The sequence below is a fragment of the Epargyreus clarus genome, unplaced genomic scaffold, assembly GCF_041222505.1.
Source record: "Epargyreus clarus isolate Ecla_fem2 unplaced genomic scaffold, WU_Ecla_fem_2.2 ptg000002l, whole genome shotgun sequence".
NCBI lineage: Eukaryota > Metazoa > Arthropoda > Insecta > Lepidoptera > Hesperiidae > Epargyreus > Epargyreus clarus.
Window position 1 is genome coordinate 115,480 of NW_027332210.1, and position 13,979 is coordinate 129,458.

Sequence of the window (13,979 nt, forward strand, 5' to 3'; positions counted from 1 at the left end):
CACGGGCGTTTCTCTGTTATGTTATGTAAGAGTACTAAAACTTGTGTTGTACCTAGGTCTTAAGGTAAACAATAAGCTTGGTTTAGATTAGTTACCAACAATAACGTAGCTAAGAACGTAAGGCAAGCTTTCATGAGTTTCCGCTTCTTAGTTTTAATGTAAATTCGATCACGCTTAACATCAGAAATCATGTATGCTTATTTTAACAATATAATTTGAGTATACTACTTTTCTGTTGTATATTTATAGAAGAAAAATCATTTATCAAAATATGTACAATTTTTTAGGATTTCATATTAAACTTATAGTCATTAAGTGAAATTATGTTTTTCGGACGATTACACCTTTTCGCGAATCAAGTATATGTCGACATAAATGTTTCGTTCCTGTCTACTAAAAATTGTTAAATTTCCATCTTGGTAGGTAAAACATAGGATAGATTGCTTATTAATACCGGGCGTTAGTGGATATATAACTCTATCTAAAAGACAGTTTCCTAGAATATCACCAAGGAGCTAGCGCTAACGATTTAATTATACGGAATAACATTATCCCGCGGGAAGCGCTTAAAGCGCTGTAAGCGATCCAGCGCTCATTAAGCTGCGGTTTAAATTGTGCTTACACAACGTTATGTTAATCGTATCTCAACATCTTAGTTGCTAGGGGACAGACATTCTCAAACTAATACCCCCGTATCAATAAGATTTAGAAAATATCGACGAACCCTAAAACTCTGGCCATAAATGGAACATTCTGTTCTCAAAAACGAGCAACCAGATAGCCTAAATATTGTATCTTGTCGTTGAAAAAAATACATGTTAAAGAAAAAGTTTTTTCTTATTATTTTGATTTGTCCATTATCATTCGTGATAGCAAAGTCTATAGCAAATATAATAATGTTAAAATATGTTAATTCATTTGGGCTTTCGAGTAGTTAGCAATTTTTGGTGGCAGTAAAGTATTTTTATTTTTTCTTTCTTTCTTTCTTTCAAAACATGTATTACACTCCCAAGCTGGCTTTACTAGTGTTGACGCGTAATCTTAACGATTAGCTGGCATATCTCAAGGGGTACGCTGACCACACTTTGAGAAACCCTGTTATAGGATGTTTGCAAGGCACTAATTTAGTCAGCCTCATATGGAAGATTTAGAACGAAAACTGTCATTAGTGAATTAATATGTAACTAAAATAAATACTATTTATAATGATACTATATTTAGTTTATTCCAATAATTACTTATGTATTCGGCTCGTTTGATTATACTTACGTTAAATAATTTGAATCACATCTAGAATGACAATTAAATGTTTCATGGCTAATCTATGCCAGAACAGCGGAAATAGCGCTAACGACTTAATTATACGGAATAACGTTATCCCGCGAAAAGCTCTGAATGCGCTGTGGGATGCTCGCGCGTGTAAGCGGTCAGACTCGTTTGATTAAGCTGTATAAGTCATGCGGCTTGTAGGGGAATTGTAAGGTTGTTGGCTTATATGCTTACAAAGTAAGATAAGTTCATTAGCAATCAGTCAAATAATAAAAAAAAAACATAAAATAAGCTATGAAACAATTCATCTATTTAATATGTAAGCAGTAATAATAATGGAAGAAAATTCATACAAACTTATGTATAAAACGAAAAAGATTTTTTCAGTAAGGTCTATAAATAACAGTCAGACTACTAACTACTAAAACCGAATATGACGAAACTAAAACTCGTTAGATGAGATCACATATAGGAAACATTTGTTCCCAAATAATGAAGGTTTCAGGCGTATTTAACTAGGCCATAAAGTGAGATTTACGAGACCTAAGGGGACATTTGAGAGACACCATATGTTTTGATTTCTCGGAAATTTCTGATTAATTCGTTTTGATTTTTTATTTCTCATTTACTATGATATTTACCAGGTTTTGTTTAATAAGTCATATTTTCATTTCACGTATATATATTTACTTCTTCTCTGAAAGTTCTTAAAAAAACCCTAAGTTTGTGCAGCGGCTGAAGCTGTGACTGTTTTGGTGACCAGACTAAGATTCAATTTAAACGTTTATTTAAAAAAGTCCAGATGTGAGACCGATTTTACTGATTTGTGATACCTTTATTATGAGTATAGATATGTTATTTGGCTATCTACGAGTATATTACATCACAAGCAAAATTCACAACTAAACAGCATACAATACTACTTTAAACTAAACCTATAACAATTTACGTTTCCATTAGCAAAATCAAAATAGATGTTCGTTGCTCCAAATTATTATCAAGCGGCTAAAACCTCTGGTTTCCGTGTTCGGCGAGCTAATCCCAGCAAACAATTCCGATTGCCTGAAACCCGCTGAATTTCAGCTGTTATTTGCAGTTCTCGCTACGGTCTGCTCTAGGTATTAATTTAAGTTGGTAATGAGCAACTTTTGTTAAACGGAATGCTAGTTTGCTTTGTTGTTGTAACGGGTTTAGTAGTGAAATAGTTATGGTTGATTTTTGTTGCGTTTTTGAAATGTTGAATGGGATATCTTTATTATATTGCGCCACCTTATTTCTGCGTTATAGTAGCAGTGTAAAACTGCTGTGCTCTGACTTTAATACACTTTAATGTGATTTGAGCGGCATAGTCGCTGTTTAAAGAGTCCAATCTTTAAGAGTACCATAATTTAGGTAGAAATAATAACATACATAGTATTATATATCTTCATCAATCAATTAGAATAAATGTTTTTGAAGGTGGTAGAACCAATTGTGTTTCGACTCCGGCGGCACCACCGCCACACCTATTTCTACCTCATAACAGCAGTGTTAGGCGCTGCTGTGTTCCTGTTTGAAGGGTGTGGTGCGGGAGACATACTTTTCCGAGGCGTTCCAGCTTAGTCCTCAGGGGTAGCGGCGCATCTGTGGCCGACCTCAGGTAGGAATATCTAATCCTATCTGGGGTTGATTACAGATGTCCATGGGCGGCAGTAGCCACTTACCGTCAGGTGGACTGCATGTTCGTCTGCTACTCTTATATTATAAAAAAAAATCTTATATTTCATAGAATTCCTTGATTCGTGAAATGCTGCTCATGTATAATTGCCTAGCACTCTTGAATATTCCTGACACCTAGAGACTAATAGAGTAAGACTAATTTGAAACGCCTCATACAGGAACTCTTAATGTACTTTACTTTTAATGTTCATGTTTTGTTTTTAGATAAACTTCGGTTCGGTGGACATCCCTCGTTCGCTGGAGTACCCGAAGCCGGCGAAGGTGGGTGGTCTGCGCGGCGTGCACGGCGTGTCCTCGGACCCCGTGGTCGTGGTGGACGCGCAGACGCTGCTCGTGCCCAACTTCTCCTATGATGGAGAGGCTCCAGGTTTGTAATCCTCACTTTTACGGTAGATAAGTATAGATATCTTACCGCCTTGTAATTGAAGGTAGCCATTAAATGGCTGACACATTGTCAGCATGGTATATTTTACGCGAAACAATGCCGACATGTGCAGTTAAGTGGTGCAAAAATACGAAATCGAAGAAAAAGTGCGGAGTTTTTAGAGCATTTACGAATCATTTCATTCGTAAATGGTCTAAAAACTATTTTTTAAAACACGAAAATAGATGACAGTGACAATTTCAATTGTCAATTGGTTACACTTTCTTGTTAGGTTTGAGTAATCTTTACTAATCTATGCTTTTACCCAACTGTAAAGATTGAAACATACCCATTTTCATTGTTGTGTCTCATTGTTTAGTATGCCCTAAAAACTGGTCGATTTTATCATATGAGATGTCGATGGACTCAAATAGTTTGATGGATTTTATCATATGTCGTTATATTCGTATAGATTGTGCGTGTGACAAAGACTACAATACTTTTCTTTTCAGTTAGCTTTAAACCGTCATGTGTTTTATTTATAATAATTAGTTAGAAAACTAAAATCATTACTACAATTAAATTATGCATGCCTGCTTAATTTATTTTTAATTGAAACAGAGATTTTTGCAACTTTCTATTTTTTCAAGCTGCTCAAGGAATATTAGTTTAATAATATACTTGTACTTACTGAATATGTACTGTATTAAAATTTTAGAGAAATCATAGGTTCCTTTTATTTCTTTTATGACAATGGTCAAAAGTTATTATTTATATATTTATGAAATTAAAATTCATCAAAAATCAAAATGTTCGTTATAATATCTAAGTGAAGAAAAATTTGTACAGTCGATTTATATTTACGAACCAATCTTCAATTGAACTGACTCATTTTGGCACGATTTTTAAGCTAACTCTTGCCAAATACTCCTCGTGGATCACTAGACGTAGAATAGGCTGTACGTTTTGTATACTACCTTTAACCCTGAACTGTGTAGGCATTATGTATCAAATTTCAAAACTGCCTGCGACAATTTTTTTATATCTACGTCTTATACTCGTATAAACAACAACTAATATACAAATAGTATACGCACTGCCTAAATCAAATAGCGTGGAAGAAGACTGGCCTGGCATGCAGAGAGCCCCGAGTTTGATCCCCGACCAGACAGTATCAAAACGACGAATTAAGGTTTCTGTTTTGGATCTAGGTATTACGTACTCATAGTTTTGGTGCACCCATGATACAGGCAATCCTAGTGTAGAGTGAACGTAGAAGGTGAATCAGTTTTATCAAATGTAATGTATAAGGAAAAATAGATGATGATGCTAAGTGAACGTACAACCTTTTCTTAAGTAAATAAAGGAAATGCCAGCATGTCTGTTACGCGATTAATATGAACGATTGGTGTCACAACGCACAGACGCCTCTCACCAAACATTTGAGAGCGAATTATAAACACTGATCATATTGTTTTGCGACATAACATAATTAGGCACTGTGCAGAATTGTATTGTTACTTTTGCCTTAACGTTGCTTAATGTACATTATTTAATTGTCAGGTTTTACGGTTATTCTTGGATGTATATTGGCATGGAAAACTGAAACAAATTGTTTGTATAAGTATTTTTTAAAGTAATACTTAATAATTAAAACAATAATGCTATTGGGTAATTCAACGTCATCACCCTGAAAAATAATTGTTTATATAATAGCTTCTCTTTGTAGGTTTTGAGGAGGTGGAATGAAACCTATGGCAAAAAAGCTTTGGTTGGTGACTTCCAGAATTATCTTAGTAGGTGGCGCTAGATTAGATATTTGGTTGTTGTTATTTAGATAAGAAATATGACTTTTTTAATAGAATTCGATATTAAAACAAATAAACCTTTATTGAATTTGATTTGATTATTTTATTACAATTACAAAATTTGTTCCTTATTAGCTCTTTTCGTTATTATTTTATCCGCCTACGTATGGCACACAGTTCTTTGGTACAGCCAAAATTAGTTGACGCGTTCACATATCGAGGTTTTGATGGATTCGTATTGGATTTAAAAACACAGTTTTTACAATATATTATGATTTTAGAATTGAAACGCATATCGTGAGTACCCGTTACATAATAAAACAATTTTTACAGTATTAATAAATATGTCTTTTGGTAGTGAGTACTCACCTTAACGCATGCGGTAACAGTCGGTATCGGCAATAGGTCGCTGAACAAGTACTTCCTACAATTTAGATGCGGTTCCAATTAACCGTTCGCCGAGTTCATCACAATTTAATGTTACGATCTTACGCTGTTGAGACATCTTTGTAACTGCGACTAGCTTTTGCCGCGGCTCGACTTGATTTATTTGGTTTTAGGTTTATTTATATTCACGGTGGCGGAACAAAAGGAAAGAAAATAAATCCTTCATTTAAATTAGCTAAGTTTATTTGAAAGATATTTTCATCAAATTGCAAGGGAAGATTATGTTTTTCGTGTCTATCTCTGTGTCCAATAATGATATCGGCGGTTTCCACAATTAAGGTATCGTTAGATTCATATTGATATCAGAAGTGTTTCACAGTAATATAGGTATTATTTTAAAAGGCTTTACAAAGCTTTCAAAAAGATTTTTTTCGTAGGCAGGTACATTATTTTTTTTACTCAATGTTTATATTCATTAGTTATAGATTTCTTGACACGATATTGATAATGGAGGACTATCAAACAGACAGTTCCGCGTTCGATTCCCGATCTAAACAGAAAAATATTAAACATACTTATTAATTACGTAATAAAGTATGTAAACTACATAATAATGTTAAATATCTATCGCGTGTTCAAAACAATATTTTGACGGTATCGTACCGTTTAGTGATAATGGCTTTTGGACAAAAACCAAATTATTAATTCGGTTCGCATGGCGGTGTGAGCCGGCCTGACTGACTAATTAGTCACGCTTGCATCGCATCACTGACTAACAATACAATACATTTTGTTATGATTGGATTAGCAATACAAAATATTTACTTATCCGTAATATCACACTAATTTTCCTTTATACTAGTACCCCGATGGTAATTTCGGATAAAAGTAGTCACATATACTCCCTATAAGGTTGACAGTCTTTTTGTAAAATAATCGTCATTCAGTCATTTTCAAAATTGGGTATTTCACACTGGAAGTGGTGAAATAGATTGTAACAACATTTTTTGTTGCTGTCGTGGTAGATGCTGCATTTGTTTATGAATTCTGGTTCATATTAAAATTAATTAATGTTTTAACGATTGAGATCGATACGGAGTAACTACTTGCTTATATTAAAGTTATTCTTTTACAAATCTGTGGATAATAATCAAACCGAAACCGAACCTAAAAGTAGGGCAGTAATTTAAATCAAATACATAAGCATAGAAAATGATAGTTGATTTTGAAATAACAGATAATCTCATTTTTATTTATTTGATTTTTATAGATAAAATTCCTTATTAATTGCTATACTACATTGAAAGTTGTAATTATGTGGAAATATCTGCTGCGTAATTAAAACAACTTTTTGAAGACAGTGTGTTTTGCCGTTAATGATTCTAAAGGCTCTATCAAAAAAAAAGCGAATCAAATACATAGCGTTTTTAATGTCATGTCAAAACTGAAGAGGATTACGCGTTTGCTTGGTATTTTTTGTACTAACAAAACATTTTCTAATAATTTCAAAAATGTTGGCATCGTATTTTTTTCACTTCTGCACAAGTGGTGCTCTTTATTAATTATTTATCCAATATTTTGTCTGTCAAAGATAGAAAGACAATTCTAGTAGACAATTGTACTCAACCCCAGATAGGATTAGATATTCCTACCTGAGGTCGGCCACGGATGCGCCACTACCTCTGAGTAAGCTGGAACGCCTCGGAAAAGTATGTCACCCTTACCACACCCTTCAAATCAGAACACATGGTATTGGTATGAGGCAGAAATAGATGTGGCGGTGGGGCCGCCGGAGTTATACCACATAGGGTTCTAACACCTTCATAAGTAAACGCGCTCGTGACGCGTATATTCCGCTGCGTGTTGGACGGAGCGTTTATAGAAACAGCAAATTAATCATTCGGCTCGCATCTCGCGGTGTGCGCGGCTCCGTGCGACTAATTAGCCGCTTGCGATTCGCGTCACTTACGCAAACGCGTTTGTTTATTGCACTTCTTATTTTAAGTGTACTTTTAATACTTGGCTTTAAATTTGGAAGAAGTCTCTATGGATAACTTTAGATGATTTAGATTATGGTTTAAATCCTTATAATTCTAATACGACATTCGTGATTATAATGGGTTTATTAGATGATGAAATATTCTGTAGAATACCATAATTATTGTGGTTTATAAACATCACTTAAAAGCTTCTGATAACTCTTATTTAATGAGTTTCGGAGGTAATTTTTTTTATGAGAAACTCAGCGATCAAAACAAACCTTATAAGGCGACCATCTCTTTAGGAGTCTTCAGGAGTGTTACCGCATTTGTGATAGGCTTCAAGTAGAATATGGAGTTCTATATAGAGTTGATCACAGTTACAGGCACTGACATCTTATCGTTATAATATACTACCACGATTACAATTTCGCACACCAGCAGCGAATTAAAGTTAAATTTTATTTGATGATTAAATGAGAAAAAGCTAATTAATCATTGGAGGCTGCATCTCATCAGCATCGGTCGCAATTACACGCCGTCACGTGTCCCGTTAATACAAATACGATAATTAATGTGGTAAATATCCCCGCCCATTTATTTTACTAATTAACTGCTTTATGTTTTATTTAACGTTTTAAATAAGTTTAAATTATATTGGGTAAGTGGTGACGTATAAAATGAAATACTTGTATTTTTTTACTCAAGAACTCTACATAATTTTCGGGAAAAATCTGTAGTCTTAGTTTTTCTGGAAAGTATTCTATATTTTTGGAAAATTGCATCAGAGATAATTTAGTGGTCTCCAATATAATGTTCTACATACAAACAAACAATTAGAAATATGGACAATATAAATAAAAACTGTTTTTAGGGTTACGTATGCAATCAGTAAGATGGGTCCCTATTACTAACTTTCCGCTGTCTGTCCATCCGTCCTTATGTCATAGGGCTCTGTCTCTTAAACCATAGCATATAGACACTTGATTTTTTACTGAATGTGCACATATGCGACATATGCGAAATATAATAGGATATCCATTGAAGAAATCTGCATTTTTTGACGTTTTTCCGCTTATGTATTGAATTTTCATAGAAGGTAAACTTTAAATTCACACATATACGCGAAAATTTTGCGTAAATGTGAATAGTAGCTTAAAAAATGACTCTTCAATTTATCTATTTCTATAGTGGATTTAATCAAATATAATTTGTGGTGGAACACAATTTGCGGATAAATCATTAGCAGCCCTAATTAGTTTGTCCGGAGATACCGTCTATGTGAGGCCGCTCTAAACTAAATTAATTTTGATCAAGCATATTACACTATGCGTACCACAAGGCGGATTAGTTTGACAAACATACTAAATTAAAGTTTGTGTTATAATATGATCATAAATGAAATATATTATACTAAATTGAATTCATCTTGTAGACAGGTATTGCATACAAGTTGTTTTAAATATTGCAAAGATCACCTAGTGATATGCTAGATGTACATTGTAAAAAATAGTTGACCAAGTATGAGTCCGTAAATCATTTTTAAATTTTAAGCATTTTTTAATTTTGTTTTTATGGAAGATACATAACACACAAGTAATGTAACACACCTTATGAAATAAAATAAATAAATGTTAAAATGTTAAGACACAGCAGCAAATTTATTGTGAAAAGCGGTCTATCTAATGCGGTTCTATAGTTACTACGAAAAATGTCAAAAGTCCCCAGGTTCTTGTGTGAGGACCCACTTTTACTTTTAACATTCTAATTTTGCTGTTAAAGCAGCCTTAGCACACACTGTAAAAAAATAAAGTTTATCTATTACGTTTCAAGAGATTTCCTGAGAGACAGACAGCGGAGCCATTCTAATAGGATTCCGTTTTGACCTTTTGGTTACGGAACCCTATACCCCTGCATGTCGTCACCGCTTGCATCCAGAATGCATGCTCGTTTGCAGCTTTTATCGTACTAAACAGGAAAACGCGCCAATTCCACGTCACCAAGAGCCATTGCAGTGGATGTTATTCTCTCGAATTTAGAAGAGCGTCGTAATCATGGTCCATAAAATAAAGCGATTGCGGAGACATGTAGGGGCAGGGCGAGGGCGGGCGAGGGGTGCGGGCGCGGGCGGCGGGGGGCGCCCTGTACCGTATGCTAATGAGCCCTATACACATAGCAGAAGATTACAATGTTTCGATGCTGTAGCGTTGATGACGTAGGGCAGAAGGAATAGTAAGTTAAGTATTGCGAAACAGCGAAAGTCTTTCGTATTTGTTTGTGAGACTATTATAAGTATTGCACGTCTGCGGGTTGCGTACTGGTCACTTAACATAAATTGCATTGTTTGCCTGTTTGCTACTTGTTTAGTTTCAGTGGCACCACCGCCGCATTTATAGATACATCTTGTAAGTCATCAATAACACGTTGCTATGTTTTAGTTTGAAGGGGAAATAAATAAAAAGGTTTAGGGGTTTCAACCTCTCCCAAATCGAATGTTAAAATAATTTGATATCGTGAAGAAACATGTAATGGAAGTTGTCATATATTATGTCCTTTACCAACAATGTAATGCGAGACGGGTACTAAATGACTGGTATGACAATGGTATCCTCGAAATCCCTTCACGAGCGGTGGAACGGAGCTTAAAAAGTACTGCAACTAACTGTTATAAGAAAATACTATGACAACTGTCAATCATTGGCAAAGGGGTGCGCGCGACGCCGTTCGGAAACACGAACCTGCGCTATATCCTCCCCCTCTGACCTGGACAAGCGTCCTCGCGTCTGGGTCAGTCTGACTTCCTAGGCCTACCGCGCCTACGCTTTTCGTTCACCGGCGGTTGTACGTCGCCGACGAAGGGCGTCAGCTGTGACACGTGGTATCTGCCTAACTGTTCACCATTACTTACTCGCTCTATATTATAAGTTGTCGAACTCACTACTTCTCCGACGCGGTAGGGTCCGTCTCGCCGAGGAATTAACTTGGGCGTCTGACCTCGGGTTGTGTCGTTGGCCCCTTGGGTCTTCAACAGCACCAAGTCTCCGGGGGAATAATCAGGTGCCGGGCGCCGTCCCTCGTCTGCGTAACGTTTTTGAGAAGCCTGCCCCTTCTCATGGACGTCCCTTGCTTCAAACAGCGCCGTTGACAATCTCCTAAGATAAGGTGTTAGATTAGTTATTGCGTTATCATTCTCAATTATACTTCGCATATCTGCAATAACATCGGCAGGTGCACGCATCTCGCGTCCAAAGGTCAAGAATGCTGGTGAATATCCTGTGCTATGCGTGACAGCAGAATTCATCGCGAAGCGTATCGCGGGTAAGTGGGTGTCCCAGGTGCCGTGATCCTTACCAACCAGGATGGCCAGTTGCGGTTTGAGGTCGCGGTTCTTCCTTTCTACCGGGTTAGCTTGCGGATGGTACTTCGGTGTAAGCGACTGACTGATGCCGAACGTATGGCAAACTTGCTGCATCGTCTCGCTTATGAACTGCACACCGTTGTCGCTCAGCACTCTTCGAGGGACTCCGTATCGCAGAAACACTTCCGAAATAAGGGTCTTGGCACATTCCGAGCTGGTGGACCAACTCTGGTCGGATCGAGGATTTGTCTTATCTGATGGCATCTTGTACAGATACGGCCTTGATGATGGCGAGGAAGAAAGCGCCTGCTTGGTAGTACCTGCACACGAACGGGGAAAAATTTTAACTGAATACCACGACTCACCCACTGCTGGACATTTCGGGGTTGAACGAACCCTAGACCGCATCAAGGCGAAATATTATTGGGCTGGGATGAGACAGACGATTGCTAGATATGTTAAAAATTGTATCAACTGTCAGAGATACAAGACTGACAACAGAAAACCAGCCGGTCTCTTACAAACCCCTGCGACCAACCGCCGCTGGGAAGTCGTTGCTGTGGACCTATTCGGCCCACTACCGGAAACACCAAATAAAAACAAGTGGATCCTGATCGTAGAAGACACCTGTTCACGCTGGGTGGAGCTGTTCGCACTGCAGAACGCCACCAGCTCGGAATGTGCCAAGACCCTGATTTCGGAAGTGTTTCTGCGATACGGAGTCCCTCGAAGAGTGCTGAGCGACAACGGTGTGCAGTTTATAAGCGAGACGATGCAGCAAGTTTGCCATATGTTCGGCATCAGTCAGTCGCTTACACCGAAGTACCATCCGCAAGCTAACCCGGTCGAAAGGAAGAACCGCGACCTCAAACCGCAACTGGCCATCCTGGTCGGTAAGGATCACAGCACCTGGGACACCCACTTACCAGCGATACGCTTCGCGATGAATTCTGCTGTCACGCATAGCACAGGATATTCACCAGCATTCTTGACGTTTGGACGCGAGATGCGTGCACCTGCCGACGTGATTGCAGATATGCGCAGTATAATTGAGAATGATAACGCAATAACTAATCTAACACCTTATCTTAGGCGACTGTCAACGGCGCTGTTTGAAGCAAGGGACGTCCACGAGAAGGGGCAGGCTTCTCAAAAACGTTACGCAGACGAAGGACGGCGCCCGGCACCTGATTATTCCGCCGGAGACTTGGTGCTGTTGAAGACCCAAGGGGCCAACGACACAACCCGAGGTCAGACGCCCAAGTTAATTCCTCGGCGAGACGGACCCTACCGCGTCGGAGAAGTAGTGAGTTCGACGACATATAATATAGAGCGAGTTAGTAATGGTGAACGGTTAGGAAGGTACCACGTGTCACAGCTGACGCCCTTCGTCGGCGACGTACAACCGCCGGTGAAAGAAAAGCGTAGGCGCGGTAGGCCTAGAAAATCAAACTGACCCAGACGCGGGGACGCTTGTCCAGGTCAGAGGGGGAGGATATAGCGCAGGTTCGTGTTTCCGAACGGCGTCGCGCGCACCCCTTTGCCAATGATTGACAGTTGTCATAGTATTTTCCCATAACAGTTAACAGTAGTACTTTTTAAGCTCCATTCCACCGCTCGTGAAGGGATTTCGAGGATACCATTGTCATATGCTTGGCACGTCGTCGTGTCTCTCGCACAACGTCGAATTTGTGAAAAAAAAAAAAAAAAGATTTTCACAATAGGCGCGCGCGGTGTTGTCGATTGTTTTTTTGAAAGTTCTAGAAGCTTCCCTTTTCTTCGCGACGTGCGTGAGGCGTTGCACCGTTTTTCTTCTCACTTGCACGCGCGTAAGGTGTATCTTCGCTCGTCTGAAGTTGGATCCTGCCCCACGTTGGGCGCCACTATGACAATGGTATCCTCGAAATCCCTTCACGAGCGGTGGAACGGAGCTTAAAAAGTACTGCAACTAACTGTTATAAGAAAATACTATGACAACTGTCAATCATTGGCAAAGGGGTGCGCGCGACGCCGTTCGGAAACACGAACCTGCGCTATACTGGTGTATTTATTTACTAAAGATTGACCTACCGTTGTTGTTGTACTGTGACCTCGCGAGCTCTCGGATGTCACCGCGCCACGAGAGTCATAATGATACACTTTTCCGCACATGTTTTATAAAACACGATCTGAACATTCCCGCGCAGATAATTATGAAATATCACACCCAATGTGATATAATATACAATGCTATGTATTTATGAAGGGAAACATACTTTTCCGAGGCGTTCCAGCTTAGTCGTCAGAGGTAGCGTTAAAACATGACGTGTTCTTCTCTACGTATGTACTTTTAATACGTATGTATGTACTTCTAATGTTCAATATAAAATATAATGTATTTGTAAGATTTTTACTTCGTTTAATTTATCCTAAAGCGTACGTTCTCCCGCTTGCAAATGAACGAACACATTTACAAACATAACTGTCCTTTTCATAACAAAATAAGAAACCCTTTTCAGTTACAACGGAATATATTAAGGTGAAAGGGTTAAGGAGTTATTTGTAATCTAAACCGCTTAAAATTAGGTATCTACTTAATTCAGCCCTTCGTCCTAAGCGCCCTTTTATAACGAAGAAAAGATATTTCATGGATTTTTTTATACAATACAGGAGTAGCAGACCAGCATGCAGTCCACCTGATGGTAAATGGCTACTGCCGCTCTTGGACATCTGGAACCAAACCTAGATAAGATTAGAGTCCTACCTGAGATCAGCCACAGATGCACTGCTACCTCTAAATACCAAGCTACAATGCTACGGAAATTTTGTCTCCCTTACCACACCTTTCAAACCAAAACACGGCAGCGCTTAACACTACTGTTATTAGGCACAAAAAGATATGGCGGTGGTGTCGCCCAAGTCACAGAGTGTTTTCCTTTAGGTTCTACCACCTTTAAAAGGAAAAAAAAGCTTTTCCATATTTAGCGTACGCCACCGCTCTCTCCTGTATGAAGACGAAAATTTTTGCCGTCTTTCATACAGAGAATATTGGCTGTATACCACAATATGTTAACACGTTACTGAAGCCGATATCATCTTTACGAGCGGACGACGCT

The 13,979-nt window shown here is 38.2% G+C and overlaps 1 protein-coding gene across 4 annotated transcripts in view; it reads left to right on the plus strand.

The window, feature by feature from the left end:
• The window catches only part of Skeletor (DM13 and DOMON_DOH domain-containing protein skeletor), a 128,399-nt gene that overhangs the window by 58,677 nt on the left and 55,743 nt on the right, over positions 1-13,979 (plus strand). For all 4 annotated transcript variants that reach the window (XM_073077076.1, XM_073077073.1, XM_073077070.1 and 1 more), the window contains exon 4: positions 3,193-3,355. In XM_073077076.1, coding sequence (XP_072933177.1) covers positions 3,193-3,355 — 163 coding nt within the window. The remainder of the gene's footprint in view (positions 1-3,192; positions 3,356-13,979) is intronic.